A 26712-nucleotide genomic window follows, 5' to 3' on the forward strand; every position below is an offset into this window, starting at 1 on the left:
CAGATCTGAATTTAAGTGTCTGAATGATCTACGGTGAAAAGTTTATATAAAAACTGCGGTCTGAAACTCGGACACATTTTCATAACAGTTACTAGTCGACGTCAGATCATTCTTATCAAACACTTGGACAGACACACACACCGTCTATGATAGTAAATTCATTTATTAAAATGCATATTATGACCAGCATAAGCATTTAACAGGTACCGCTGCTTGGCTTTCTTCATGATTATATACCTGCTGTAGCCTTCCACTCTGACGCGTCCTACTATAATAAGTCCTTTAGCGAACAGCTGCGCTCTATTATATCGACACTTGATAACGGAGTTCATCGGAGCAGAATGTCCTGTTTCCACTTTTCAAAACTGGTTGAATGGCTTTTTTTTTTACCCTGTAGGCACCTGCAACTTACCACAGATATAATACATCACACAGTAAACTAATCACCTGCCTCCAACCAAATTAATTACAATTCAGAATCATTTCCCGTTACGAAAAAAAGACTGCGGTCAGCGTGCAGTTTAACTGCAGTTATTCTGAAATTACTATGTCCAAAATACCACAGTCGACTGCACTTACTGCACTGACTGCACTGACTGCAGTATCAAAAACTGTAATCATTTTTTGTAATTTTCTTCTTGGGGGTATTAGTCCATTCTATTTAATTTTTTACTTTTTATTTTTTTATTCGAAAGTGAAAAATCTCAAGTTTAGATATTATTTTCTTCTTGGTCCTGTGCTGTAAATCCAACAAATTCATGTGTGAACATCCAAACTAAAACCCAAGTAAACTAATTCCAGAAGCCAAAGTGAATCTTAAGAACACAGCTGTATGTCCAGGTACAACTATCAGTACAGAACACCTGACAGAACACCTGACAGAACACCTGACAGAACACCTGACGGAACAGAACACCTGACGGAACAGAACACCTGGACGGAACAGAACACCTGGACGGAACAGAACACCTGGACGGAACAGAACACCTGGACGGAACAGAACACCTGACAGAACAGTACAGAACATTTCCTGGATTCTAAAACAAAGAAGATAAGAAGATAGAACAAAAACCAAGATGTGTCTCAAATGGTGTCCTATGGGTCCTGGTCTACCTATATAAAAAGAACAGGGTGCCATGTGGAATGCAGACGGCGTTGTCATGGCTGCCGTGCTTCGAGCAGATGCTCAACAGAGACAGAAAGGAGATGTCTCCAGCAGCAGCTGAGACAGACAGACGCAGAGAAGCAGAAAGGCAAAGAGGTGAGATTTCTTCATATCCCGGCTGGTCGGCTGGTCGGCTGAGGGTCATGGCATCAGACTATCTTGAGACCCTTCAGGGCAGACTCCAGACTCTGGGAACAGAAGAAGAGGATCATGGTATCAGACTATCTTGAGATCCTTCAGGTCAGACTCCAGACTCTGGGACAGTAGAAGATGATATTTAGACATCATCTCTTCATGGCTCACTGCACAACTATTCCAGAAGTCATGACAACGGTGACAAGGCACAACTACAGTAACGTGTCAGACTGTGTGTGTGTGTAGTGTGTGTGTGTGTACCTTGACGTCCCATGTGACCATTCCTCCGTCCATCCCAGTGGTACAGAACGTGGAACATTTACTCTTCCCTCCCTCCAGCACAGAGATCTGACTGAAATACAAAGAGACAGTTAGCACACAGTCATTACGACCCCAGAAATACACACAGACACACAGTACGACCCCAGAAATACACAGACCCCAGAAATACAGTCACTACGACCCCAGAAATACACAGACACTACAACCCCAGAAATACACAGACACAGTCATTACGACCCCAGAAATAGTCAATACGACCCCAGAAATACACACAGACATTACGACCCCAGACACACACACACACTACAACCCCAGAAATACACAGACACAGTCATTACGACCCCAGAAATACAGACAGTCATTACGACCCCAGAAATACACAGACAGTCATTACGACCCCAGAAATACACACAGACAGTCATTACGACCCCAGAAATACACAGATACACAGTCATTACGACCCCAGAAAACACACAGACACAGTCATTACGACCCCAGAAATACACAGACACAGTCATTACGACCCCAGAAATACACAGACACAGTCATTACGACCCCAGAAACACACAGACACAGTCATTACGACCCCAGAAATACACACAGACACAGTCATTACGACCCCAGAAACACAGATACAGTCATTAGGACCCCAGACACACACAGATACAGTCATTACGACCCCAGACACACACAGACAGTCATTATGACCCCAGAAACACACAGACAGTCATTACGACCCCAGAAACACACAGATACAGTCATTACGACCCCAGAAACACAGTCAGACAGATAGTCATTACGACCCCAGACACACACAGACACAGTCATTACGACCCCAGACACACACAGACACAGTCATTACGACCCCAGACACACACAGATACAGTCATTACGACCCCAGAAACACACAGATACAGTCATTACGACCCCAGAAATACACAGTCATTACGACCCCAGAAACACACAGATAGTCATTACGACCCCAGAAATACAGTCATAACACCCCAGAAACACACAGATACAGTCATTACGACCCCAGACACACACAGATACAGTCATTACGACCCCAGACACACAGATACAGTCATTACGACCCCAGAAACACACAGATACAGTCATTACGACCCCAGACACACACAGATACAGTCATTACGACCCCAGAAACACACAGACACAGTCATTACGACCCCAGACACACACAGATACAGTCATTACGACCCCAGACACACACAGATACAGTCATTACGACCCCGAGACACACACAGATACAGTCATTAGGACCCCAGACACACACAGATACAGTCATTACGACCCCAGACACACACAGATACAGTCATTACGACCCCAGACACACACAGACAGTCATTATGACCCCAGAACACACAGACAGTCATTACGACCCCAGAAACACACAGATACAGTCATTACGACCCCAGAAACACACACAGTCATTACGACCCCAGACACACACAGATACAGTCATTACGACCCCAGACACACACAGACACAGTCATTACGACCCCAGACACACACAGATACAGTCATTACGACCCCAGACACACACAGACACAGTCATTACGACCCCAGACACACACAGATACAGTCATTACGACCCCAGAAACACACAGATACAGTCATTACGACCCCAGAAATACACAGTCATTACGACCCCAGAAACACACAGATACAGTCATTACGACCCCAGACACACAGACACGACCCCAGATACAGTCATTACGACCCCAGAAACACACAGATACAGTCATTACGACCCCAGACACACACAGATACAGTCATTACGACCCCAGACACACAGATACAGTCATTACGACCCCAGAAACACACAGATACAGTCATTACGACCCCAGACACACACAGATACAGTCATTACGACCCCAGAAACACACAGATACAGTCATTACGACCCCAGACACACACAGATACAGTCATTACGACCCCAGACACACAGACAGTCATTACGACCCCAGACACACACAGATACAGTCATTACGACCCCAGACACACAGACAGTCATTACGACCCCAGACACACACAGATAGTCATTACGACCCCAGAAACACACAGATACAGTCATTACGACCCCAGAAACACACAGTCATTACGACCCCAGAAACACACAGATACAGTCATTACGACCCCAGACACACAGATAGTCATTACGACCCCAGACACACACAGATACAGTCATTACGACCCCAGAAATACACAGTCATTACGACCCCAGAAACACACAGATACAGTCATTACGACCCCAGAAACACACAGATACAGTCATTACGACCCCAGAAACACACAGTCATTACGACCCCAGACACACACAGATACAGTCATTACGACCCCAGACACACACAGACACAGTCATTACGACCCCAGACACACACAGATACAGTCATTACGACCCCAGACACACACAGACACAGTCATTACGACCCCAGACACACACAGATACAGTCATTACGACCCCAGAAACACACAGACACAGTCATTACGACCCCAGACACACACAGATACAGTCATTACGACCCCAGACACACACAGATACAGTCATTACGACCCCAGACACACACAGATAGTCATTAGGACCCCAGACACACACAGATAGTCATTACGACCCCAGACACACACAGATACAGTCATTACGACCCCAGACACACACAGACAGTCATTACGACCCCAGACACACACAGACAGTCATTACGACCCCAGACACACACAGATACAGTCATTACGACCCCAGACACACACAGATACAGTCATTACGACCCCAGAAACACACAGATACAGCCATTACGACCCCAGACACACACAGATACAGTCATTACGACCCCAGACACACACAGATACAGTCATTACGACCCCAGACACACAGACACAGTCATTACGACCCCAGACACACAGATACAGTCATTACGACCCCAGACACACACAGACACACAGACCCCAGACACACAGTCATTACGACCCCAGACACACACAGATACAGTCATTACGACCCCAGAAACACAGATACAGTCATTACGACCCCAGAAATACACAGTCATTACGACCCCAGACACACAGATAGTCATTACGACCCCAGACACACACAGATAGTCATTACGACCCCAGACACACAGATAGTCATTACGACCCCAGAAACACACAGACACAGTCATTACGACCCCAGACACACACAGACACAGTCATTACGACCCCAGACACACACAGATACAGTCATTACGACCCCAGACACACACAGACACAGTCATTACGACCCCAGACACACACAGATAGTCATTACGGCCCCAGACACACACAGATACAGTCATTACGACCCCAGACACACACAGATACAGTCATTACGACCCCAGACACACACAGATACAGTCATTACGACCCCAGACACACACAGATACAGTCATTACGACCCCAGACACACACAGATACAGTCATTACGGCCCCAGACACACACAGACAGTCATTACGACCCCAGACACAGATACAGTCATTACGCCCCAGACACACACAGATACAGTCATTACGACCCCAGACACAGATACAGTCATTACGACCCCAGACACACACAGATACAGTCATTACGACCCCCACAGATACACACACCCCAGACACACACAGTCATTACGACCCCAGACACACACAGACAGTCATTACAACCCCAGAAACACACAGATACAGTCATTACGACCCCAGACACAGATACAGTCATTACGACCCCAGACACAGATACAGTCATTACGACCCCAGACACACACAGATAGTCATTACGACCCCACACAGATACAGTCATTACGACCCCAGACACACACAGACAGTCATTACGACCCCAGACACACACAGATACAGTCATTACGACCCCAGACACACACAGACACAGTCATTACGACCCCAGACACACACAGACACAGTCATTACGACCCCAGACACACACAGATAGTCATTACGACCCCAGACACACACAGATACAGTCATTACGACCCCAGACACACACAGATACAGTCATTACGACCCCAGACACACACAGATACAGTCATTACGACCCCAGACACACACAGATACAGTCATTACGACCCCAGACACACACAGATACAGTCATTACGACCCCAGACACACACAGATACAGTCATTACGACCCCAGACACACACAGATACAGTCATTACGACCCCAGACACACACAGATACAGTCATTACGACCCCAGACACACACAGATACAGTCATTACGACCCCAGACACACACAGATACAGTCATTACGACCCCAGACACACACAGATACAGTCATTACGACCCCAGACACACACAGATACAGTCATTACGGCCCCAGACACACACAGACAGTCATTACGACCCCAGACACAGATACAGTCATTACGGCCCCAGACACACACAGATACAGTCATTACGACCCCAGACACAGATACAGTCATTACGGCCCCAGACACACACAGACCCCACACAGATACAGTCATTACGACCCCAGACACACACAGATACAGTCATTACGACCCCAGACACACACAGACAGTCATTACAACCCCAGAAACACACAGATAGTCATTACGACCCCAGACACAGATACAGTCATTACGACCCCAGACACAGATACAGTCATTACGACCCCAGACACAGATACAGTCATTACGACCCCAGACACACACAGATACAGTCATTACGACCCCACACAGATACAGTCATTACGACCCCAGACACACACAGACAGTCATTACGACCCCAGACACACACAGATACAGTCATTACGACCCCAGAAATACACAGTCATTACGACCCCAGAAACACACAGATAGTCATTACGACCCCAGACACACAGATGGTCACACGATACAGAAATACAGTCATAACGACCCCAGAAACACACAGATACAGTCATTACGACCCCAGACACACACAGATACAGTCATTACGACCCCAGACACACAGATACAGTCATTACGACCCCAGAAACACACAGATACAGTCATTACGACCCCAGACACACACAGATAGTCATTACGACCCCAGAAACACACAGATACAGTCATTACGACCCCAGACACACACAGATACAGTCATTACGACCCCAGACACACAGACAGTCATTACGACCCCAGACACACACAGATACAGTCATTACGACCCCAGACACACAGACAGTCATTACGACCCCAGACACACACAGATAGTCATTACGACCCCAGAAACACACAGATACAGTCATTACGACCCCAGAAATACACAGTCATTACGACCCCAGAAACACACAGATACAGTCATTACGACCCCAGACACACAGATAGTCATTACGACCCCAGACACACACAGATACAGTCATTACGACCCCAGAAATACACAGTCATTACGACCCCAGAAACACACAGATACAGTCATTACGACCCCAGAAACACACAGATAGTCATTACGACCCCAGAAACACACACAGTCATTACGACCCCAGACACACACAGATACAGTCATTACGACCCCAGACACACACAGACAGTCATTACGACCCCAGACACACACAGATACAGTCATTACGACCCCAGACACACACAGACACAGTCATTACGACCCCAGACACACACAGATACAGTCATTACGACCCCAGACACACACAGACACAGTCATTACGACCCCAGACACACACAGATACAGTCATTACGACCCCAGACACACACAGATACAGTCATTACGACCCCAGACACACACAGATAGTCATTAGGACCCCAGACACACACAGATAGTCATTACGACCCCAGACACACACAGATACAGTCATTACGACCCCAGACACACACAGATACAGTCATTACGACCCCAGACACACAGACAGTCATTACGACCCCAGAAACACACAGATACAGTCATTACGACCCCAGACACACACAGATAGTCATTACGACCCCAGAAACACAGTCATTACGACCCCAGACACACACAGACACAGTCATTACGACCCCAGACACACACAGATACAGTCATTACGACCCCAGACACACACAGATACAGTCATTACGACCCCAGAAACACACAGATACAGCCATTACGACCCCAGACACACACAGATACAGTCATTACGACCCCAGACACACACAGATACAGTCATTACGACCCCAGACACACAGACACAGTCATTACGACCCCAGACACACACAGATACAGTCATTACGACCCCAGACACACACAGACACAGTCATTACGACCCCAGACACACAGTCATTACGGCCCCAGACACACACAGATACAGTCATTACGACCCCAGAAACACAGATACAGTCATTACGACCCCAGAAATACAGTCACGACCCCAGACACACAGATAGTCATTACGACCCCAGACACACACAGATACAGTCATTACGACCCCAGACACACACAGATACAGTCATTACGACCCCAGACACACACAGATAGTCATTACGACCCCAGAAACACACAGACACAGTCATTACGACCCCAGACACACACAGACACAGTCATTACGACCCCAGACACACACAGATACAGTCATTACGACCCCAGACACACACAGATAGTCATTACGACCCCAGACACACACAGACAGTCATTACAACCCCAGAAACACACAGATACAGTCATTACGACCCCAGACACAGATACAGTCATTACGACCCCAGACACAGATACAGTCATTACGACCCCAGACACAGATACAGTCATTACGGCCCCAGACACACACAGATACAGTCATTACGACCCCACACAGATACAGTCATTACGACCCCAGACACACACAGACAGTCATTACGACCCCAGACACACACAGATACAGTCATTACGACCCCAGACACACACAGACACAGTCATTACGACCCCAGACACACACAGACACAGTCATTACGACCCCAGACACACACAGATAGTCATTACGACCCCAGACACACACAGATACAGTCATTACGACCCCAGACACACACAGATACAGTCATTACGACCCCAGACACACACAGATAGTCATTACGGCCCCAGACACACACAGATACAGTCATTACGACCCCAGACACACACAGATACAGTCATTACGACCCCAGACACACACAGATACAGTCATTACGGCCCCAGACACACACAGATACAGTCATTACGACCCCAGACACACACAGATACAGTCATTACGACCCCAGACACACACAGATACAGTCATTACGACCCCAGACACACACAGATACAGTCATTACGGCCCCAGACACACACAGACAGTCATTACGACCCCAGACACAGATACAGTCATTACGGCCCCAGACACACACAGATACAGTCATTACGACCCCAGACACAGATACAGTCATTACGGCCCCAGACACACACAGATACAGTCATTACGACCCCACACAGATACAGTCATTACGACCCCAGACACACACAGATAGTCATTACGACCCCAGACACACACAGACAGTCATTACAACCCCAGAAACACACAGATACAGTCATTACGACCCCAGACACAGATACAGTCATTACGACCCCAGACACAGATACACACACGACCCCAGACACAGATACAGTCATTACGGCCCCAGACACACACAGATACAGTCATTACGACCCCCCACACAGATACAGTCATTACGACCCCAGACACACACAGACAGTCATTACGACCCCAGACACACACAGATACAGTCATTACGACCCCAGACACACACAGATACAGTCATTACGACCCCAGAAACACACAGACAGTCATTACGACCCCACACACACACAGACAGTCATTACGACCCCACACACACACAGACATTACGACCCCAGACACACACAGATACAGTCATTACGGCCCCAGACACACACAGACCCCACCTGATGCTGTTCTTGTGCAGACTCTCCAGGCCCTGCTCGGTGGTCTCAGACGAGGTGGCTCGGCGGTCCAGGTTCTGGAAGCGTTCCCTGGCGCTGATCCCTCTCTGAGACGTCTGCTTGGGAACGTCCAGCTTCCCTCCGAACGTTACTGAGCCCTTAGTACCGTCATACACAAACAGCACCGGGTAGCAGTCATGACCCTAGAAAGAGGGACACACAGTGAGACAGACACAAGAGAGACACAGTGAGACAGACACAGGAGAGAGATGAGAGAGACAGACACAGGAGAGAGAGGAGAGAGACAGACACAGGAGAGACACAGTGAGACAGACACAGGAGAGATGAGAGAGACACAGTGAGACAGACACAGGAGAGACACAGTGAGACAGACACAAGAGAGACACAGTGAGACAGACACAGGAGAGAGATGAGAGAGACAGACACAGGAGAGAGAGGAGAGACACAGTGAGACAGACACAGGAGAGAGATGAGAGAGACAGACACAGGAGAGAGAGGAGAGACACAGTGAGACAGACACAGGGAGAGAGACACACAGTGAGACAGACACAGGAGAGAGAGAGAGATACAGGAGAGAGAGGAGAGACACAGTGAGACAGACACAGGAGAGAGATGAGAGAGACAGACACAGGAGAGAGAGGAGAGAGACAGACACAGGGAGAGAGGAGAGAGACAGTGAGACAGACACAGGAGAGAGATGAGAGAGACAGACACAGGAGAGAGATGAGAGAGACAGACACAGGAGAGAGATGAGAGAGACAGACACAGGAGAGAGATGAGAGAGAGACACAGGAGAGAGAGGAGAGACACAGTGAGACAGACACAGGAGAGAGCGAGAGACAGTGAGACAGACACAGGCAGAGAGAGGGGAAGTGTGTGTGTGTGTGTGATGTACTCTGATACAGCGGCCACCAGGCTGTTCTCAGTGATAAAGCTGACACACAGCAGAGGAAGGGTCTCAGAGCTCAGACTGCTGATCCTAGAATACACACAGAGATCAGAATACACACAGAGAGATCAGACTGCTGATACCAGAATACACACAGAGAGATCAGAATACACACAGAGAGATCAGAATACACACAGAGAGATCAGACTACTGATACCAGAATACACACAGAGAGATCAGAATACACACAGAGATCAGAATACACAGAGAGATCAGACTACAATACACACAGAGATCCGAATACACACAGAGATCAGAATACACAGAGAGATCAGACTACAATACACACAGAGATCCGAATACACACAGAGAGATCAGACTACTGATACCAGAATACACACAGAGATCAGAATACACAGAGAGATCAGACTACAATACACACAGAGATCCGAATACACACAGAGAGATCAGACTGCTGATACCAGAATACACACAGAGAGATCAGAATACACACAGAGAGATCAGACTGCTGATACCAGAATACACACAGAGAGATCAGTGTTCTCTCTCTCCTTACGTGCTGGTCTTGCCTCCCTCTGCGATCGCCACAGTCGAGTCATGTGACGTCCAGGCCAGGCGGTTCCCGCTGTGGGAGAAACAGACCCCGTGGACCCATCCTCCTCCTGCCCCCTCTCCAGCCCCCCCAGACACCCCTGAGGGCCCAGACTCAAACAGCACCTCTCCAAAGGGCATCTTGGACCCCCACACTGTGGGGCCGGGCTTCTCCTCCACCTCCTTGATGTAGGCCGAGAAAACCCTGGGGGAGAGAGGGGGGGGTAATATATTAAGGGGGAGAGGGAAGATAATTATGTAGAGTAGATTAGAGTGTAGAGGAGAGTTGAATGATTAAAGTGATGTAAATCTTGAAGTATAGTTGAAACCTGGTCTCTGTCTGTCTCTCTATCTACTGATGAGGCTGAAACATGGTCTCTGACGGTCTGTCTCTCTCTACTGATGAGGCTGAAACATGGTCTCTGACTGTCTCTCTCTACTGATGAGGCTGAAACATGGTCTCTGATGGTCTCTCTCTACTGATGAGGCTGAAACATGGTCTCTGACGGTCTCTCTCTCTCTCTACTGATGAGGCTGAAAGATGGTCTCTGACGGTCTGTCTCTCTCTACCTGCATTTGAAGTCACAGGATCCAGCCGCCAGCAGAACGTTGTTAGGATGCCAGTCCAGACTGAGGACGGTGGAACGGATCGGCTTCTTGATGTGCTTACAGACCCACCTGGGAATAACAGGGTTGAAACGTGGTTGAGATATGGTTGAAACCTGGTTGAGATATGGTTGAAACCTGGTTGAAGGAAGTACTGCACCATGTAGGACAGGGACTAGGATGGTATTGAGGACAGAGTCTAGGATGGTATTGAGGACAGAGTCTAGGATGGTATTGAGGACAGGGACTAGGATGGTATTGAGGACAGAGCCTGTTACATAGGACAGGGACTAGGATGGTATTGAGGACAGGGACTAGGATGGTATTGAGGACAGGGACTAGGATGGTATTGAGGACAGGGACTAGGATGGTATTGAGGACAGGGACTAGGATGGTATTGAGGACAGGGACTAGGATGGTATTGAGGACAGAGCCTGTTACATAGGACAGGGACTAGGATGGTATTGAGGACAGGGACTAGGATGGTATTGAGGACAGAGCCTGTTACATAGGACAGGGACTAGGATGGTATTGAGGACAGGGACTAGGATGGTATTGAGGACAGGGACTAGGATGGTATTGAGGACAGGGACTAGGATGGTATTGAGGACAGGGACTAGGATGGTATTGAGGACAGGGAGTAGGATGGTATTGAGGACAGCCTGTTACATAGGGAACAAAACTGAAACAGTTATATAGTTAAACCCAGTCCTGTCTAGTCCTCACCAGTCATTCTCTATAACAGATATAGTTAAACCCAGTCCTGTCTAGTCCTCACCAGTCATTCTCCTGTTCAAAGTAGCAGATGGATATGAGGCGTGACCCGCTGCCCACAGCGAACTTGTTCTCCTTGGGAGACCAGCTGACACAGCGAGCAGCCCGGTTGATACGGAGGATGACCAGGGTGGGCTTCCACACCTCCCCCTTCAGAGACCAGACATACGCGTTACGATCCGTCCCACAGGTCACGATACGGTTACTCTCTGGAGCCCAGTCTATACCTGGAGAGATGGGGGGGGCATAGAGTTACTGTCTGGAGACCAGTCTATACCTGGATAGATGGGGGGGCATAGAGTTACTGTCTGGAGCCCAGTCTATACCTGGATAGATGGGAGGGGGCATAGAGTTACTGTCTGGAGCCCAGTCTATACCTGGATAGATGGGAGGGGGGCATAGAGTTACTGTCTGGAGCCCAGTCTATACCTGGAGAGATGGGAGGGGGGCATAGAGTTACTGTCTGGAGACCAGTCTATACCTGGAGAGATGGGAGGGGGGGGCATAGAGTTACTGTCTGGAGCCCAGTCTATACCTGGAGAGATGGGAGGGGGGCATAGAGTTACTGTCTGGAGCCCAGTCTATACCTGGAGAGATGGGAGGGGGGCATAGAGTTACTGTCTGGAGCCCAGTCTATACCTGGAGAGATGGGAGGGGGGCATAGAGTTACTGTCTGGAGCCCAGTCTATACCTGGAGAGATGGGAGGGGGCATAGAGTTACTGTCTGGAGACCAGTCTATACCTGGAGAGATGGGAGGGGGGCATAGAGTTACTGTCTGGAGCCCAGTCTATACCTGGAGAGATGAGAGGGGGGGCATAGAGTTACTGTCTAGAGCCCAGTCTATACCTGGAGAGATGGGAGGGGGGCATAGAGTTACTGTCTGGAGCCCAGTCTATACCTGGAGAGATGGGAGGGGGCATAGAGTTACTGTCTGGAGCCCAGTCTATACCTGGAGAGATGGGAGGGGGCGCATAGAGTTACTGTCTGGAGCCCAGTCTATACCTGGAGAGATGGGAGGGGGGCATAGAGTTACTGTCTGGAGCCCAGTCTATACCTGGAGAGATGGGAGGGGGGGGCATAGAGTTACTGTCTGGAGCCCAGTCTATACCTGGAGAGATGGGGGGGGCATAGAGTTACTGTCTGGTGCCCAGTCTATACCTGGATAGATGGGAGGGGGCATAGAGTTACTGTCTGGAGCCCAGTCTATACCTGGAGAGATGGGAGGGGGGCATAGAGTTACTGTCTGGAGCCCAGTCTATACCTGGAGAGATGGGAGGGGGGCATAGAGTTACTGTCTGGAGCCCAGTCTATACCTGGAGAGATGGGAGGGGGCATAGAGTTACTGTCTGGAGACCAGTCTATACCTGGAGAGATGGGAGAGGAGGGGGGTTATGGAGTTACTGTCTGGAGCCCAGTCTATACCTGGAGAGATGGGAGGGGGGGGGGGCATATAGAGTTAGGGAGATCAGGGCCAGAAACAAGAACTCTCTAATAAATGCCTCTATAATGTGTCTCACCTGTGACCTGTCCGTTGTGCTCCTTCAGTTCATGAATCTTGGTCCACTTGGTCCCGTCCTTCTTATAGATGTGGACATCATGGTTGTTGGGACACAGAGCAATCTCTATAGGGAGAGATCACACTACGTATATCAGATCAATCTCTATAGGGAGAGATCACACTATATATATCAGATCAATCTCTATAGGGAGAGATCACACTATATATATCAGAGCAATCTCTATAGGGAGAGATCACACTATATGTATCAGATCAATCTCTATGGGAAGATATCACACTATATCATCAGATCAATCTCTATAGGCAGAGATCACACTATGTATATCAGATCAATCTCTATAGGGAGAGATCACACTACGTATATCAGATCAATCTCTACAGGGAGAGATCACACTATGTATATCAGATCAATCTCTACAGGGAGAGATCACACTATGTATATCAGATCAATCTCTATAGGGAGAGATCACACTATATCATCAGATCAATCTCTATAGGGAGAGATCACACTAATATATATATATATATATATCAGATCAATCTCTACAGGGAGATATCACACTATATATATCAGATCAATCTCTACAAGGAGAGATCACACTATATACATCAGATCAATCTCTACAGGGAGAGATCACACTACGTATATCAGATCAATCTCTATAGGGAGAGATCACACTACATACATCAGATCAATCTCTACAGGGAGAGATCACACTAATATACATCAGATCAATCTCTATAGGCAGAGATCACACTATATCATCAGACCAATCTCTATAGGGAGATATTACATTATATTCAGAGGGCTGTTGGTTCGTGTGAGTGAGTGTGTTTGCAACAGTATAGCGTGGGAAGCAAGGTCACACTCCTCTCACATCTATGTGTGTGTCTGTCTGCCTCTCAGCGGGTCTGTCTGCCTCTCAGCGGGTCTGTCTGCCTCTCAGCGTGTCTGTCTGCCTCTCAGCGTGTCTGTCTGCCTCTCAGCGTGTCTGTCTGCCTCTCAGCGTGTCTGTCTGCCTCTCAGCGTGTCTGTCTGCCTCTCAGCGTGTCTGTCTGCCTCTCAGCGTGTCTGTCTGCCTCTCAGCGTGTCTGTCTGCCTCTCAGCGTGTTTCTCTCGTGTCAGAATTGAAAACCGCCAGTTCACCTCCTGTTCCTGTTTGTATGACTCACACACTGTGGTTGTGTGCGCGCGTGTGTCTGTGTGCTCTGCCCAGACCCACCATCCATTTTGAGCAGAAACCGAAGACTCAGATCGAAACAGCCCAAATATGGAGTTAGTTTCCTGAGCTCTGTAGAACACAGACGTCTCTCTCTGAGAGACCCAGAACTCCACCCCTCTCGCTACAACAGGAAATACCTCCAGCCACATGGGAGCCAATCACAGCCCTCTCGCTACAACAGGAAATACCTCCAGCCACATGGGAGCCAATCACAGCCCTCTCGCTACAACAGGAAATACCTCCAGCCACATGGGAGCCAATCACAGCCCTCTCGCTACAACAGGAAATACCTCCAGCCACATGGGAGCCAATCACAGCCCTCTCGCTACAACAGGAAATACCTCCAGCCACATGGGAGCCAATCACAGCCCTCTCGCTACAACAGGAAATACCACCAGCCACATGGGAGCCAATCACAGCCCTCTCGCTACAACAGGAAATACCTCCAGCCACATGGGAGCCAATCACAGTCCCCCGTCAGACTGTTTTTTTTGTCTAACTTGGATCAGTTTAAGTTCTTGGTGTGTTTCAATACTACCTGTAATGAATATCAAATTAACTTTACTACAACTCAGCTTTGTGAGTTCCTGTTCAACACCATCTGAGTTGGGTTTCCTCTGGTGATTCTACTTCTGTAGGTGAGGAAGTCCTATTGACCAATCAGAGAGAGTGTCCTACTCACGGGTCCGGTCCTTGTTCCAGGAGTGGCAGCTGATTGGTTCGAGCAGGAAGCTGTGGTAAGCCATAACCAAATCGGGACAATGCAGAACCAGAAAGTCAGATGAGCCAATGAGAGGCCTCTGTAGTTCCTGTTGAATAAAAAACAATAATTTTTGGGAACTAGACTGCAACGTGACACACACTTTAAATTGGTCATAAAAATCACTATTTAACTGAAAACTTGAGAGAGAGAGATGTCTTTATTGTTTTGAAACTTCTGTATGTGTAATGTTTACTGTTAATTTTTATTGTTTATTTCACTTTATATATTATCTACCTCACTTGCTTTGGCAATGTTAACACACGTTTCCCATGTCAATAAAGCCCATGAATTGAATTGGAGAGACTGACAGAGAGTCAGAGATACAGTCAGGTCTAGGTTGTGTTAGACTGAGCCCTGTGGCATGAAATGAATGATACAGGTCAAACACACACACGGTCTATAAAACACATCAACACAACGTGGCCTTGTAACCACAGGAAACGGTCTGTTTAAAAGGTGTCCGCTACATCTTCAATAAGGCGTGCTGCTAACCAACCTGTCATTGCCATGGTTCCCGGACTAACGTAAAGCGGGCGTGTCTGACTCCACACAGAACAGCGGCGACACGCTAGCTAACCAACTGTCGTTGCCATGGTTCCCGGACTAACGTAAAGCGGGCGTGTCTGACTCCACACAGAACAGCGGCGACACGCTAGCTAACCAACTGTCGTTGCCATGGTTCCCGGACTAACGTAAAGCGGGCGTGTCTGACTCCACACAGAACAGCGGCGACACGCTAGCTAACCAACTGTCGTTGCCATGGTTCCCGGACTAACGTAAAGCTGGCGTGTCTGACTCCACACAGAACAGCGGCGACACGCTAGCTAACCAACTGTCATTGCCATGGTTCCCGGAATAACGTAAAGCTGGCGTGTCTGACTCCACACAGAACAGCGGCGACACTGCAGCTGGAACAACGTCCCTCTATCTGCGGCTGCCTCTCTCTCAATTCAATTCAATTCAATTCAATTCATGGGCTTTATTGACATGGGAAACATGTGTTAACATTGCCAAAGCAAGTGAGGTAGATAATATATAAAGTGAATATATAAAGTGAAATAAACAATAAAAATTAACAGTAAACATTACACATACAGAAGTTTCAAAACAATAAAAGACATTACACATGTCATATTATATATATATACAGTGTTTTAACAATGTACAAATGGTTAAAGGACACAAGATAAAATAAATCAACATAAATATGGGTTGTATTTACAATGGTGTTTGTTCTTCACTGGTTGCCCTTTTCTCGTGGCAACAGGTCACAAATCTTGCTGCTGTGATGTCACACTGTGTACTCTCTCTCTCTCTCTCTCTACTGTAACGACCCTGGGGGTCTCTCCCTCTCCACCCTGGGGGGGTCTCTCTCCCTCTCCACCCTGGGGGTCTCTCTCTCACGCTCTACTGTAACGACCCTGGGGTCTCTCTCTCCCTCTACTGTAACGACCCTGGGGGTCTCTCTCTCCCTCTCTACTGTAACGACCCTGGGGTCTCTCTCTCCCTCTACTGTAACGACCCTGGGGGTCTCTCTCCCTCTCTACTGTAACGACCCTGGGGGTCTCTCCCCCTCTCCACCCTGGGGGTCTCTCTCTCCCTCTCCACCCTGGGGGGGTTGGGGTTATAAGAGCGGATATCGACTGTGCCGCTTATAGCGCGCGCTGGACTTTCGGCCAAGAAAGGTCGAGGGTTCGAGTCCTGCTTCCCTGCCTGTTTCATTACACTGGTGTCAGAAGTGGGATCGGACCCTTGCGTCCACGACAGTGCGCGTGCTTGGCCGGTGAGAGTGTGTGTGCGCGCTCGGGCTAGAAAGGTCGAGGGTTCGAGTCCTGCCTCCTTCATTACACAACGTTGAAAACGTGTCATCTTGGTAACTTTTCCTCGTAGTTTTCATTGTTTTGTGTTGAAGAAAAAAAGAAAGGTTTCTGCCTGGTTGTGTCTGTTAATCAGTAGAACCAACCAGACATGTCTGGACATGACCGGTCAGCCGAGAGAACGTGTACTTACCCTGAGATGGAGGGATGATACGGAAGGAGAGATGAGTGGAGAGAACAGCTCGCGGACTCTGGCCAGTCGACGCGAAAGCTACCGACAGAGTGACGGAGAGAGAACAGACACTTCTGTAGACGAGACGGAGGTAGAAAAAGTTGCTTCCGCAAAAAGAGGAACAGGGGGAGGGGTGAGGCCGGGGGAGGGAAAACAAACTTCTGCAAAAAAAAAAAGGAGACGGGGCTGAAGGTAGAGGCAGAACTTGCTTCTGCAAAAAAAAAAAGCAGGGAGGGAGAAAATAGAAACTTCCGCAAAAAGAGGACAGAGGGAGGGGTGAGGCCGGGGGAGGGAGAAAATATAAACTTCCGCAAAAAGAGAAGTAGAAAAGACTTGGCTTCTACAGAGAGGGAGGAGTTAGAGTAGAACATTCACATCTGCAACAGAAAAGGGAGAGAGAAGGGGAGAGAGAAAAGAGAGAGAAGAGAGAGGGGGTAGAAGAGAGAGAGAGAGAGAGGGTAGACTAGGGTGGGAGAGAGATAGAGGGGGTAGAAGAGAGAGAGAGAGAGAGGGGTAGAAGAGAGAGAGAGAGAGAGAGAGAGGGTAGAAGAGAGAGAGAGGGTAGAAGAGAGAGAGAGTAGACTAGGGTGGGAGAGAGAGAGTAGATGAGACTCCCCTCTTCATTATCCACCTTCCCTGTTTCTTGTTCTGTTCCACCAGATGCTTGTGATCATTTCCTGGCGGCGACTCGGCAGGGCAACAGACAGGCAGGCGACTCGGCAGGGCAACAGACAGGCAGGCGACTCGGCAGGGCAACAGACAGGCAGGCGACTCGGCAGGGCAACAGACAGGCAGGCGACTCGGCAGGGCAACAGGCAGGCGACTCGGCAGGGCAACAGACAGGCAGGCGACTCGGCAGGGCAACAGACAGACAGGCGACTCGGCAGGGCAACAGACAGGCAGGCGACTCGGCAGAGCAACAGACAGGCAGGCGACTCGGCAGAGCAACAGACAGGCAGGCGACTCGGCAGAGCAACAGACAGGCAGGCGACTCGGTAGAGCAACAGACAGGCAGGCGACTCGGTAGAGCAACAGACAGACAGGCGACTCGGTAGTGTCAATTGATTCTTTATTTCTCCTGCAGCTGAATTAGACACATCATAGGTACATCCTCCATCTAATGACATAGGAACCATCCCAAATAGCACCCTAGTTCCTTGACAGTAAACCATTTCTGACCATGGGCCCATAGGGACACATCACAGAGGATAGCCGCTATAGGACTCTGGTCTAAAGTAGTGCACTATATAGGGAATAGTGTGCCATTTGGTCACATTGGCTACTCAGCACATCCTTCAATGGTAACTTAGTGTTGTAGAGCCGAAGTCGCTTCAGAGACAAAAAAAAAACTGTTATTATTACATTTTAAAAACACACTGATGTGGAATGGTACATCCCGGGGTCGTCAAGTTGACCTATGACCCTTCATTTACATAAACAATCAGCGGTAATGTCAGCTCAGAGAGGGTGGTGTGTGTGTGTGTGTGTGTGTGTGTGTGTGTGTGTGTGTGTAGTCAGTGCTTTTTTAATCAGATACTTCTTAGCGTGGTCAGAATGTTACTGGCCGCTTGGTAGGGGGGTTGTCAGGAAAACGGGAGGGGGGTGGTTAGCTGGTCCTTCACATGATCCTCAGCCCCTGGATGGACGCCTCCAGACTCTGAGGAGACAACAACACATTGGTCAATAACAGAGTCACCAGTCTACTGACTAAGTCTGGTCTTCAGCTGGGGGCCATGTTGTCCTCTGTCAATAACAGTCTACTGACTAAGTCTGGTCTTCAGCTGGGGGCCATGTTGTCCTCTGTCAATAACAGTCTACTGACTAAGTCTGGTCTTCAGCTGGGGGCCATGTTGTCCTCTGTCAATAACAGTCTACTGACTAAGTCTGGTCTTCAGCTGGGGGCCATGTTGTCCTCTGTCAATAACAGTCTACTGACTAAGTCTGGTCTTCAGCTGGGGGCCATGTTGTCCTCTGTCAATAACAGTCCCCCAGTCTACTGACTAAGTCTGGTCTTCAGCTGGGGGCCATGTTGTCCTCTGTCAATAACAGTCTACTGACTAAGTCTGGTCTTCAGCTGGGGGCCATGTTGTCCTCTGTCAATAACAGTCCCCCAGTCTACTGACTAAGTCTGGTCTTCAGCTGGGGGCCATGTTGTCCTCTGTCAATAACAGTCTACTGACTAAGTCTGGTCTTCAGCTGGGGGCCATGTTGTCCTCTGTCAATAACAGTCTACTGACTAAGTCTGGTCTTCAGCTGGGGGCCATGTTGTCCTCTGTCAATAACAGTCTACTGACTAAGTCTGGTCTTCAGCTGGGGGCCATGTTGTCCTCTGTCAATAACAGTCCCCCAGTCTACTGACTAAGTCTGGTCTTCAGCTGGGGGCCATGTTGTCCTCTGTCAATAACAGTCTACTGACTAAGTCTGGTCTTCAGCTGGGGGCCATGTTGTCCTCTGTCAATAACAGTCCCCCAGTCTACTGACTAAGTCTGGTCTTCAGCTGGGGGCCATGTTGTCCTCCGTCAATAACAGTCTACTGACTAAGTCTGGTCTTCAGCTGGGGGCCATGTTGTCCTCTGTCAATAACAGTCTACTGACTAAGTCTGGTCTTCAGCTGGGGGCCATGTTGTCCTCTGTCAATAACAGTCTACTGACTAAGTCTGGTCTTCAGCTGGAGGCCATGTTGTCCTCTGTCAATAACAGTCTACTGACTAAGTCTGGTCTTCAGCTGGGGGCCATGTTGTCCTCTGTCAATAACAGTCCCCCAGTCTACTGACTAAGTCTGGTCTTCAGCTGGGGGCCATGTTGTCCTCCGTCAATAACAGTCTACTGACTAAGTCTGGTCTTCAGCTGGGGGCCATGTTGTCCTCTGTCAATAACAGTCTACTGACTAAGTCTGGTCTTCAGCCGGGGCCATGTTGTCCTCCGTCAATAACAGTCTACTGACTAAGTCTGGTCTTCAGCTGGGGGCCATGTTGTCCTCTGTCAATAACAGTCTACTGACTAAGTCTGGTCTTCAGCCGGGGGCCATGTTGTCCTCCGTCAATAACAGTCTACTGACTAAGTCTGGTCTTCAGCCGGGGGCCATGTTGTCCTCTGTCAATAACAGTCTACTGACTAAGTCTGGTCTTCAGCTGGGGGCCATGTTGTCCTCCGTCAATAACAGTCTACTGACTAAGTCTGGTCTTCAGCTGGGGGCCATGTTGTCCTCCGTCAATAACAGTCTACTGACTAAGTCTGGTCTTCAGCTGGGGGCCATGTTGTCCTCTGTCAATAACAGTCTACTGACTAAGTCTGGTCTTCAGCTGGGGGCCATGTTGTCCTCTGTCATTAACAGTCTACTGACTAAGTCTGGTCTTCAGCTGGGGGCCATGTTGTCCTCTGTCAATATCAGTCTACTGACTAAGTCTGGTCTTCAGCCGGGGGGCCATGTTGTCCTCTGTCAATAACAGTCTACTGACTAAGTCTGGTCTTCAGCTGGGGGCCATGTTGTCCTCTGTCAATAACAAGAGTCACCAGTCTACTGACTAAGTCTGGTCTTCAGCTGGGGGCCATGTTGTCCTCTGTCATTAACAGTCTACTGACTAAGTCTGGTCTTCAGCTGGGGGCCATGTTGTCCTCCGTCAATAACAGTCTACTGACTAAGTCTGGTCTTCAGCTGGGGGCCATGTTGTCCTCTGTCAATAACAGTCTACTGACTAAGTCTGGTCTTCAGCTGTGGGCCATGTTGTCCTCTTGTCAACATTTCATTCCAGTGAATATCATTAATTACATTCTGCTTTAAGGTTTGAAAAATCACAATGTGATGACAACTAATTAATGAACCTGACCAGGAATGTGTCTCTGTGTGTGTGTGTGTGGCTGTATGTGTTTGTGTTTGGGTGTCTCTGTGTGTGTGTCTGTGTGTGGGTGTCTCTGTCTGTGTGTGTCTCTGTCTCTCTGTGTGTGTGTGGGTGTCTCTGTCTCCGTGTGTGTGTGAGTGTGTGTCTCTCCGTGTGTGTGAGTGTGTGTCTCTCCGTGTGTGTGTGTGTGTGTTACCTTGAAGTCCCAGATGGTCATGGCTCCATCGATGCCAGTGGTGCAGAACTTACGACAGTCAGACTGGTCTCCCTCATAGATAGAGACCTGACTGGAGAGACAATAGAACAGGGTCAGACAGTCCCTCTGGTCTCCCTCATAGATAGAGACCTGACTGGAGACAATATAACAGGGTCAGACAGTCCCTCTGGTCTCCCTCATAGATAGAGACCTGACTGGAGAGACAATAGAACAGGGTCAGACAGTCCCTCTGGTCTCCCTCATAGATAGAGACCTGACTGGAGAGACAATATAACAGGGTCAGACAGTCCCTCTGGTCTCCCTCATAGATAGAGACCTGAGTGGAGAGACAATATAACAGGGTCAGACAGTCCCTCTGGTCTCCCTCATAGATAAACACTACAGTTGAGGCCAAAAGTTGAGACAAATATAAATTTTCACAAAGTCTGCTGCCTCAGTTTATATGATGGCAATTTGCATATACTCCAGAATGTTATGAAGAGTGATCAGATGAATTGCAATTAATTGCAAAGTCCCTCTTTGCCATTCAAATCAACTGAATCCCCCAAAAACATTTCCACCTCATTTCAGCCCTGCCACAAAAGGACCAGCTGACATCATGTCAGTGATTCTCTCATTAACACAGGTGTGAGTGTTGACGAGGACAAGGCTGGAGATCACTCTGTCATGCTGATTGAGTTCGAATAACAGACTGGAAGCTTCAAAAGGAGGGTGGTGCTTGGAATCATTGTTCTTCCTCTGTCAACCATGGTTACCTGCAAGGAAACACGTGCCGTCATCATTGCTTTGCACAAAAAGGGCTTCACAGGCAAGAATATTGCTGCCAGTAAGATTGCACCGAAATCAACCATTTATCGGATCATCAAGAACTTCAAGGAGAGCGGTTCAATTGTTATGAAGAAGGCTTCAGGGCGCCCAAGAAAGTCCAGCAAGCGCCAGGACCGTCTGCGGGATCGGGGAGCCACCAGTACAGAGCTTGCTCAGGAATGGCAGCAGGCAGGTGTGAGTGCATCTGCACGCACAGTGAGGCGAAGACTTTTGGAGGATGGCCTGGTGTCAAGAAGGGCAGCAAAGAAGCCACTTCTCTCCAGGAAAAACATCAGGGACAGACTGATATTCTGCAAAAGGTACAGGGATTGGACTGCTGAGGACTGGGGGTAAAGTCATTTTCTCAGATGAATACCCTTTCTGATTGTTTGGGGCGTCCTGATAAAAGCTTGTCCGGAGAAGACAAGGTGAGCGCTATCATCAGTCCTGTGTCATGCCAACAGTAAAGCATCCTGAGACCATTCATGCGTGGGGTTGCTTCTCAGCCAAGGGTGTGGGCTCACTCAATGTTGCCTAAGAACACAGCCATGAATAAAGAATGGTACCAACACATCCTCCAAGAGCAACTCCTCCCAACCACCCAGGAACAGTTTGGTGATGAATAATGCCTTTTCCAGCATGATGGAGCACCTTGCCATAAGGCAAAAGTGATAACTAAGTGGCTCTGGGAACAAAACATCAATATTTTGGGTCAATGGCCAGGAAACTCCCCAGACCGTAATCCCATTGAGCATTGGTGGTCAATCCTCAAGAGGCGGGTGGACAAACGAAAACCCACAAATTCTGACAAACTCCAAGCATTGATTATGCAAGAATGGGCTGCCATCAGTCAGGATGTGGCCCAGAAGTTAATTGACAGCATACCAGGGCAGATTGCAGAGGTCTTGAAAAGAAGGGTCAACACTGCAAATATTGACTCTTTGCATCAACTTCATGTAATTGTCAATAAAAGCCTTTGACACTTATGAAATGCTTGTAATTATACTTCAGTATTCCATAGTAACATCTGACAAAAATATCTAAAGACACTGAAGCAGCAAACTTTGTGGAAATTAACATTTGTGTCATTCTCAAAACCTTTGGTAGATTAGAGACAATATAACTGGGTGCAGTGTGTGTGTGTGTGTGTGTGCCCCCTACGTGATGAAGTTATGGTGCAGTGTGTGTGTGTGTGTGTGTGCCCCCTACGTGATGGAGTTCTGGTGCAGTGTGTGTGTGTGTTTGTCCCCTACGTGATGGAGTTATGGTGCAGTGTGTGTGTGTGTGTGTGTGTGTGTGTGTGTGTGTGTGTGTGCCCCCTACGTGATGGAGTTCTGGTGCAGTGTGTGTGTGTGTGTGTGTGTGCCCCCTACGTGATGGAGTTCTGGTGCAGTGTGTGTGTGTGTGTGTGTGTGCCCCCTACGTGATGGAGTTCTGGTGCAGTGTGTGTGTGTGTGTGTGTGCCCCCTACGTGATGGAGTTCTGGTGCAGTGTGTGTGTGTGTGCCCCTACGTGATGGAGTTCTGGTGCAGTGTGTGTGTGTGCCCCCTACGTGATGGAGTTCTGGTGCAGTGTGTGTGTGTGTGTGTGTGTGCCCCCTACGTGATGGAGTTCTGGTGCAGTGTGTGTGTGTGTGCCCCCTACGTGATGGAGTTCTGGTGCAGTGTGTGTGTGTGTGTGTGTGTGTGTGTGTGCCCCCTACGTGATGGAGTTCTGGTGCAGTGTCTCCAGGGCTGTGTTACGGTCCTCTGTGGTCGCTCTCTTGTCCATGTTTCTGAAACGCTCCATAGCGGAGATGTTTCTAGTGATGGAGGCTTTGGGAAGGTCCAGCTTAGAGACAAACGTCAGGGACCCTCCGTCATCACAACGGAACAGCATGGGACAACAGTCATGACCCTGAGGAGAGACAGACGGAGAGAGAGACAGACGTCAGGGACCCTCCATCATCACAACGGAACAGCAACTAGGTTTCCTTTCTGATTTATGAGAGAGGACAGACAGACACGGGGAGAGAGAGAGACACGGGGAGAGAGAGAGAGAGACACGGGGAGAGAGAGAGAGAGACACGGGGAGAGAGACACGGGGAGAGAGAGACAGAGAGACACGGGGAGAGAGAGACAGAGAGACACGGGGAGACAGACACGGGGAGAGAGAGAGACAGACAGACACGGGGAGAGAGACACGGGGAGAGACAGACACGGGGAGAGAGAGACAGACAGAGACACGGGGAGAGACAGAGACACGGGGAGAGAGAGAGACAGACAGAGACACGGGGAGAGAGAGAGACAGACAGACAGAGACACACAGACAGAGACACACAGACAGAGACACGGGGAGAGAGAGACACACAGACAGAGACACGGGGAGAGAGAGAGAGACAGACAGAGACACGGGGAGAGAGAGAGAGACAGACAGAGACACGGGGAGAGAGAGAGACAGACAGAGACACGGGGGAGAGAGAGAGACAGACAGAGACACGGGGGAGAGAGAGAGACAGACAGAGACACGGGGAGAGAGAGAAACAGACAGAGACACGGGGAGAGAGAGAGAGACAGACAGAGACACGGGGGAGAGAGAGAGAGACAGAGACACGGAGAGAGAGAGAGACAGACAGAGACACGGGGAGAGAGAGAGAGACAGACAGAGACACGGGGGAGAGAGAGAGACAGACAGAGACACGGGGAGAGAGAGAGAGACAGACAGAGACACGGGGAGAGAGAGAGAGACAGACAGAGACACGGGGAGAGAGAGAGACAGACAGAGACACGGGGAGAGAGAGAGAGACAGACAGAGACACGGGGAGAGAGAGAGAGACAGACAGAGACACGGGAGAGAGAGAGAGACAGACAGAGACACGGGGGAGAGAGAGAGAGAGACACGGGGAGAGAGAGAGAGAGAGACACGGAGAGAGAGAGAGAGACACGGGGGAGAGAGAGAGAGAGAGACACGGGGAGAGAGAGAGACAGAGACACGGGGAGAGAGAGAGACAGAGACACGGGGGGAGAGAGAGAGACAGAGACACGGGGAGAGAGAGAGACAGAGACACGGGGAGAGAGAGAGACAGAGACACGGGGGAGAGAGAGAGACAGACAGAGACACGGGGAGAGAGAGAGACAGACAGAGACACGGGGAGAGAGAGAGACAGACAGAGACACGGGGAGAGAGAGAGACAGACAGAGACACGGGAGAGAGAGAGAGACAGACAGAGACACGGGGGAGAGAGAGAGACAGACAGAGACACGGGGAGAGAGAGAGACAGACAGAGACACGGGAGAGAGAGAGAGACAGACAGAGACACGGGAGAGAGAGAGACGGAGAGAGAGAGAAAGAGAGACAGAGAGACTTACCGCTGCCACCACGCTGTTCTCAGAGATGAAGAGAACACTGAGCAGAGGGAGGAACTCAGTCTTCAACTGAGACGGACTGAAACACACACACACACAGATCATTGAACAGAGCGACCGAGTTCCACCACTCACACACAGTTTGAATACACAGCGTTAGATAAACCCCCAGAGAGACTCACGTGGATCCCTTGGTCCCGTCCACCACAGTAACAGTGGAGTCGTGTGAGACCCAGGCCAGTCTGTTACCAGAGGAGGAGAAGGACACAGAGTGGACCCATCCGCCTCCCCCGGCACCCCCAAACTCAGCCAGCACCGCTCCAAACGGCATCTTGGACCCCAGGGGGTGGGGCCGGGCTTCTCCTCCACCTCCTTGATGTAGGCAGAGAACACCCTGGGGAGAGAGGGGGGCTGTACGTATCAATACCTACTGATCAGGGGGCCGTACGTATCAATACCTACTGATCAGGGGGCCGTACGTATCAATACCTACTGATCAGGGGGCCGTACGTATCAATACCTACTGATCAGGGGGCCGTACGTATCAATACCTACTGATCAGGGGCCGTACGTATCAATACCTACTGATCAGGGGGCCGTACGTATCAATACCTACTGATCAGGGGGCCG

At 49.2% G+C, this 26712-nt stretch overlaps 2 protein-coding genes across 3 annotated transcripts in view; both read right to left on the minus strand.

Annotated features, from left to right (window-relative positions):
- Window positions 1-678: 678 nt before the first annotated feature.
- LOC121844557 (actin-related protein 2/3 complex subunit 1B-like) lies at window positions 679-18010 on the minus strand. 2 transcript variants are annotated; one of them, XM_042314796.1, is made up of 11 exons: window positions 17837-18008; window positions 15746-15872; window positions 13839-13943; window positions 12325-12547; window positions 11511-11618; window positions 10906-11145; window positions 10343-10418; window positions 9422-9621; window positions 1562-1652; window positions 900-1353; window positions 679-863 (listed from the first exon to the last, which is right to left on the minus strand). In XM_042314796.1, exons 2-10 carry the CDS (start codon window positions 15807-15809, stop codon window positions 1315-1317), a joined length of 1146 nt encoding a protein of 381 aa, XP_042170730.1. In that variant the 5' UTR covers window positions 15810-15872; window positions 17837-18008; the 3' UTR covers window positions 679-863; window positions 900-1314. The 2 variants fall into 2 exon arrangements, with proteins under 2 accessions (XP_042170730.1, XP_042170732.1); XM_042314798.1 differs by lacking the exon at window positions 679-863 and having other exon boundaries at window positions 1300-1420; window positions 17837-18010.
- A 917-nt stretch (window positions 18011-18927) lies between these two features.
- The window catches only part of LOC121844559 (actin-related protein 2/3 complex subunit 1A-like), an 11314-nt gene continuing 3529 nt past the window's right edge, over window positions 18928-26712 (minus strand). Inside the window, 6 exon segments of the mRNA XM_042314799.1 lie at window positions 18928-19532; window positions 21911-22001; window positions 24441-24634; window positions 26086-26161; window positions 26265-26418; window positions 26421-26476. Coding sequence (XP_042170733.1) covers window positions 19494-19532; window positions 21911-22001; window positions 24441-24634; window positions 26086-26161; window positions 26265-26418; window positions 26421-26476 — 610 coding nt within the window. The 3' untranslated portion in view covers window positions 18928-19493.

Source organism: Oncorhynchus tshawytscha, unplaced genomic scaffold, assembly GCF_018296145.1.
Source record: "Oncorhynchus tshawytscha isolate Ot180627B unplaced genomic scaffold, Otsh_v2.0 Un_contig_6016_pilon_pilon, whole genome shotgun sequence".
Classification (NCBI taxonomy): domain Eukaryota; kingdom Metazoa; phylum Chordata; class Actinopteri; order Salmoniformes; family Salmonidae; genus Oncorhynchus; species Oncorhynchus tshawytscha.